We start from the raw sequence: 6812 nt of genomic DNA on the forward strand, positions 1-6812 counted from the left end.
GTAAAACTAATGTTCTCCCATGTAAACGATGACATAATTCACAATAAAAGATTTAAAAAAGCAAAACCTTATACAAGGTCACTATGAGTTAGAACTGACTGAACTGAACTTAAGAACAATAGCAACGATATATTTATCAGAATCCTGTTGTGACACTGTTGGATAAACACTGGACTGCTAGCCACAATGTCAGCAGTTCAAGCCCACCAACCACTCTTCAGAAGCCCAATACAGGGTTGCTATGGGTTGAAACAGACTTGCCAGCACTTAACAACAAAAATATCCTTACTCTGTGGCACTGACTGATAATGCACTGGACCATAAGGTCGGTTTGATCTGCATGGTTCGGAATAGACTCGATGGTTCATTTAGGTTCAGATTCACCAACCACTCCTTCTAAACCCTACACAGGATTGCTATGGAATCGACTCGACAGCACTTAACAACAACAACAACATATATGCTGTTCAGAAGGGAATATCTTGTCAGCATTAAACTTACAGCTAGGAAATAAAATGTTTCACTGTTTCTTCAGTTAAAACAGGGGTCAAACGCACATTTATTTCCTAGAAAACTTTATCAAATTAACAAAACAGCTGGGAGAACAATCACAATTTATGAGTCTGCTCGTCCAGAAGTATTCATTTTATGCATGCCACATATGTTCAGGAAACTGGACATTTTGTCAACAGCCTTTTTTGAAAGTGGGGATGGGAAGGCAATTATTTTCTCCTGTTCTGAGTTAATAGCATAGGTATGAAATCCAATGATCTTTATGGTAAGAATCAACATTAATCGCTTTTTTTTTTCTAAAGGTTTGATGATATAAAGATGTTGTTATTATCTATATTGGTTCTTTCTTTCCCTTCTCAAATCCAAAGATATTCTACTAATTTGCATGTTGATTTTCAGATCCACTTAACTCTGCAAATGTGCATTCATAAGTTCCTTCATAAACTTCTGTTGAGTTGCTGTTTATAGGATAGGTGTTTTGTCAGTACTGGTTAGGCAAAGAAGAAAATGGCATATCCTCTAGTTATCACAGAGAAGCAGGAAGAGCACAGCATGGGTTTTGCATGATTGCCTATAGGTTAAATGATTTGATGCACAAAACACATCCAGCACTGGGTCTGGTTTTTTAATCAAAACTTGCCAGCTGTCATGAAGTGGGGGGAGGTGTCAGTTCTCCCTGCCTCTTCACTATTCAGTGACTAAGTAATTGTTTCTAAGTTTCCTTCTGCCTTCTTTAGGATTCTTAGATTTCTTCAAGCTTAACTTTTTAAAAGTCTGTAGCAGAATCTATTTGCTGTCCTTCATATCTACTGCCCACATGGTCATTCTCTAAACAAGGCTTTTGGGATTCTGTGTTTGGTAGTCAATTCCAAGTGAGAGTTTAGCATGGCAAATCTGTTTAATGTGATTCTTCTCATTAATATATTTGAAGTCCATAACTTTGGTGGAGTCTTTTCAGACTTTCCCACCAACTTCTTTTCCTCTCCTCTGTATCTTCTATGACTCTCCATACTCCTCCATTCTTCCTTATTTTCTAATACTTGCATGTAAATAGTGTCTTGCCTAATTCATCCTTTATCTCCACTACCTGGCATACAAGGCATCCATGCTCTTTCTCTCCCTGCTTCTTTCATTCTCCTTTTACCTTCTCTCCCTCAATTGCCAAATGGCATTATCTGTAAAAATATGAGATGTAAACCAAGAAGTTGGTATATAAAGATATACCAGGTACATTGAACACAACAGATAAAGAAAATGAGATGCACATAACAGATGAGACAAATGTGAGTGAGAGGCATCCCAGAGTAATAGTGGACAGCTCTGGCTCTGAAGTTGGAACAGCAATCAAAGCTCACTTCCTCAGCTTACTTTCCTTGTGGTCTTTGACAAATTGCATAAGCTTCAGCTCCTGCATCTGATAACCACGGTCATCACAGGAGTCTTCATTATAGGAATGTTATAATGAAGCACTTAGCAGTGCTTTTGTACTGTACCTATCAATGTTCAATAAATATGTCAGTATAGTTATTATTCTCATAGTCACAATAAAATAATAACATACCTATGCATGCCACATATGTTTAAGAAACTGGACATTTTGTCAATAGCAAGTTTTGAAAGTGGGGAGGGGAAGGCAATGAATTTCTCCTTTTATGAGTTAATGACACAGGGATGATATCCAACAATACAGAATACTGAAAAGATTAGAATTGAGATTTCTTCTCTTGTGTTGTAAAGGAACCCTTATATTGTAATTTTTTTCTGAGTAAGATAGATATTTTGTTCTTTTTTTAGAAAATCATCTATTGCTTTTCCAACACATAAAATACTTTAAAAGAAGAAGTTGCCTTGCTTTAATTCCTCCTCACTGAAATAGCAGAGCATCACAATTCTTTTCTGACATCAGCAGTACATTTAATAGTGCTAATTCACCATTCATAAACATGAGATAACTGTTTTATTTATTTGCAAGTCTAATTGCTCCTTGGAGGGTGAGAGGGCACAATAAGCCTTCCTCTCATCAGAGGACCATGACCCAGTTCAGGAAGCTCAGGAACAATTTGTAAAAAGAGCATCTGTCATGTTTGAATAATCTAAAACACTCATAATTTTCTTTTCCATTTTAAAGAAGGCCTGTATCTCAGCTGGTTGGATAATGTCTATCCCTGCTCCTTAAAGAAAGCAGCTTTTAGATCAGCAGCTAGTATTAGAAGATAAGTCAGAAACACTGTTAACTGGGGCTTAGTTTCTTTGTAAGCATGCTACTTTAATACATATATGTATTGGAAAAGGAACTTGACTCTATATCAACAGAATTGAAGGAGTAGAAAGGAAAACAATACAATGCTCTCCTCCAATAAAAATTTTAAAAATGTTTGTTTGTTTTTCTCCAGTAAAAGTTAAATTCTGACATTATTTACAGACCTGAGGCCATAAAGGACAGTTCCATCTGGATGCAGGCGGATCATTCGGTTCTTGACAGTCACTCCATGCACAAATGACTTCTTATCATTCAGGAAGTAGGTATCAGGCACCCAAAGCTGGTCTGCCACTCTATTGTCCAGAGTCAAGTTTAAAGGTATTACATTATAGGAGAGCCTCTTATCTCTCCAGGCTTGCTGAAAGTACATTGTCAAGGTATAATCCTGTGAATATGAGAAGAAAAAAAAATTTTTTTTTTGTACTCTGTGAATTTAGGAGATAGGTAGATACTTCAGTATTAATAAATAAAGAAAATACACTTAAACATATACAGATGCGGTACTAAAAACTGATAGAAAATTATTAACTTGTTTATACTGAGCATCTACAAATATCTATTATACTCTAGGTGTTCTGGTAGGCACTATGAGTGCATAAATTAAGAGATTAGGTTCAAATTCACCAGCTGCTCCTTGGAAACTCTATACAAGGTCTCTGTGAGTCAGAACTGACTTGATGGCACTTACCAAAAAATATTCTCATATTGCTTATTATACACTACCAGGAACAACCAACACTCATCTGTCAGTTTGTCCCACTATGGTGACTTCCATGTTGCTGTAATGCTGGAAGTTAGGCCATGAATATTTTAAATACCTACAAGATTACACTGGGTGGACAGGTTTCAGCTGAGCTTCCAGACTGACTGATTCGGAAGATGGAGAAACAGACTACTTTGAATACTTAACCACTGAAAATCTTATGAGCAGCAATGGAACACTATCAGATAGCACTAGAATAGTAAATATTGAAACATGATGAAAAGCACCAGTATATTGTCAGATATTGTGTCCAATATTGAGCTCCTCAGGTTTCAAAGCCCTCAAAATATGATTAAGAAAAAGCTGCCTCCTCAAAATAGAGTCAACCATGATGACATAAATGAAATAAAGCCTCCAGGACCTTCATTTGCTGATTGGGCACAACTCAAAATGAGAAGAAACACCTATAACCATCTATTAATGATAGGAATATAAAATGTGCAAGTATGAATCTAGGAAACATGGAGGTTGTCAAAAACGAAATGGAGTACATAAATATCAATATCCTTTGCATTTTTGTTGCTAATTGCCATCAGTATGGTTCCTACCCATAGCCACCTTATATAGGATTGCCCAGGAACAGCTCGAGTTCTGATATGGCACTGTGGATCAGCACTGGACTTCGGACTACAAGGTCTGCAATTCAAACCAACCAGCTGCTCCTCAAAAACCATATACAGGGCCACTATGAGTTGGAAGCAACTCAGTGGCACTTAACAACAAGAGGAACAGCTGGTGGGTTTGAACCACTGACCTTGTGATTCATAGTCCAGTGCTTATCCTATAGCACCAACCAGGAGTCCTAGGAATTAGTGAGCTGAAATGGACTGGTGTTGGCCATTTTGAATCTGACAATCACATGGTTTACTATGGCAGGAATGATAAATTGAAGAGGAATGGTGTCACATTCATCATCAAAATGAACATTTCAAGACCAATCCTGAATCACAACTAGGTCTGTGATAGGAAAATATCAGTAAGCCTACAATTAATACAAGTATTAGTCACATTTACATACCAACCACTAAATACAATGATGACTAAATTTTAGAAACCCTCCAACTTCTTCAGTCTAAAACTAATTGAACATGCAATCAAGATGTATTGTTAATTACTGGTAATTGGGTTGCAAAAGTTGGAACTAGAGGAAGAATCAGTTATTGAAAAATATGGCTGAGGTGATAAAAACCATGCTGTAGATTTGGTAATACCAATGACTTCTTCATAGTACAAATCTTTTTTTTAAAGAACAAAAAGTCATCTATACACCAGATGGAATACAAAGAAATCAAATTGACTATATTTATGGAAAGCGAGGGTGGAAAAGCTCCACATCATCAGTCAAAATAAGGCCAGGAGCAGACTGCAGAACAGACTATCAATTGCTCATATGCAAGTTCAGGTTAAGCAGAAGAAATTTCAAGCAAGTCCACAAGAGCCAGAATTGAACATGTCCCACATGAATTTAAAGATCACCTCAAGAACATATTTGATGACTTAAACACTAATGACCAAATAACAGAAAAGTTGTGGGATGACATCAAGAACATCACACAAGAAAAAAGAAAGGTCATTAAAAATACAAGAAAGAAGTAAAAAACCAAAATGAATGTCAGAAGTGACTCTAAAATTTCTTCTCTAATGTAGATATGTGAAAGCAAACAGAAAAAACGAGGAGGTAAAACTGCTGAACATAAAATTTCAAAGGGCAGCTTCAGTAGACAAAATTAAATATTATAACAAAATGTGCAAAGATCTGGAGTTAGAAAACCAAAAGTTAAGAACATGTTCAGCATGCTGTTAGATGTTGTAGAGTCTATTCCGACCCATAGTGACCCTGTATAAGGTTTCTGAGGAGTGGTCGGTAAGCTTGAGCCACTGACCTTGTGGTTCAAACAACTTTGCAGTCCAGCTTATTAACCCACAGTGCCATACCAGGACTCCATCAACAACAATACATGTAGTGTAAGAACGATAAGGTGTCTAGCTATTGAGAAGAGCTATAGTCTTAGAAACCCTATAAAGGATGGCTATGAGTCAGAACCAACCCGATGGCCTTTAACAGAAAAAAACAACATGTATGTGTATTTAAGTGTACTTGAAAAAAAGAGCTAGCACATAAAACCCTTAATTCCATTCATTAATCCTTCTATTCATTCATTCAACAAATATTTATTTGATTTTAATATATCATAGATGCTGTTGTTTAGGTGCTACTATAGAAGTGTAAAAAACAAAGCTCATCATACGCCTGTTCTGGTAATGTGTAAACAAAACACTGATAAAAAAAAGCAAAAAACAAATAATGTAAAATATACTATACTCTATGGAGCAAATAAAGATACGCTATCTGTCTAGAGTGGTGAAAGAAAACCAAACTTATAAGGAATTAGTGTATATGCTTAGACAAGATAAAGAACCAAGACGACTAATGAATGGGAAGAACATTCCAGGCTAATAGAAATTTTGCAACTACTTATGAGGTTGGTATACTAGTAGAATAGGAAAAAAAAGTACTGGCAAAACCCAGTGCTACAGAGAACAAGTGAAAATGTAGTAGTATAGAAATTAGGGAATGCAAATGTATAATAATTTATTAAGAAGACTTTAATTTATGACAGTAGTGATTGTGAATGTTTACAAATAAAAATTCTAATCTGTGTGGTTTATCAAGTAAGATTTTCCAGGGAAGGTGACATTTATTCTAAGACTGAGTTAGTTTCTCAGCTATATAATTAAATTAATACACACACACATAAACACATACAAGGGTAACTCAAAAGTATTGCTACAATGTTTATAGAAAATTTTATTAAACAAAAATGTCAAAATGTACAGTTATTATTTCTCAACATAGACACCATCGAAATTGATGCAGTTCAGAAACTTGCTTTTAGCTCTGGTAGCATTGTGGTTATGAGTTGGGCTGCTAATCTCATGGCTAACAGTTTGAAATTACCAATGGCTCTATGGGAGAAAGAAAAGGCTTTCTGTTCCTGTAAAGACTTACAGTCTTGGAAACCCTCCACAGGGTCGTTATGAGTAAGAATCAACTCCATGGCATATAACCACCATCACCACCACTAAGCTTTCCCAAAACAATTCTGCATTCCTCAATTTACACCACTTCAAAATAGCAATTTTGGCATCTTTAGTGGACTCAAAACTGCGAAATCTTTATAAACAGTTGTTGTAATCTTCTGAGCTGACCTCTCTTCCTTGAATTATCTTCAAGGTCTTCCTGACTTTAAATGATTGACCCACATTAAAACGGTC

The 6812-nt window shown here is 36.0% G+C and overlaps 1 protein-coding gene across 3 annotated transcripts in view; it reads right to left on the minus strand.

The window, feature by feature from the left end:
- GABRB2 (gamma-aminobutyric acid (GABA) A receptor, beta 2) overlaps positions 1–6812 on the minus strand; it is a 448146-nt gene that overhangs the window by 307787 nt on the left and 133547 nt on the right. For all 3 annotated transcript variants that reach the window (XM_006864929.1, XM_006864928.1, XM_006864930.1), the window contains exon 4: positions 2938–3158. In XM_006864929.1, the coding sequence (XP_006864991.1) occupies positions 2938–3158 (221 nt within the window). The remainder of the gene's footprint in view (positions 1–2937; positions 3159–6812) is intronic.

The sequence above is a fragment of the Chrysochloris asiatica genome, unplaced genomic scaffold (genome assembly GCF_000296735.1).
Source record: "Chrysochloris asiatica unplaced genomic scaffold, ChrAsi1.0 scaffold00073, whole genome shotgun sequence".
NCBI classification, from domain to species: Eukaryota; Metazoa; Chordata; class Mammalia; order Afrosoricida; family Chrysochloridae; genus Chrysochloris; species Chrysochloris asiatica.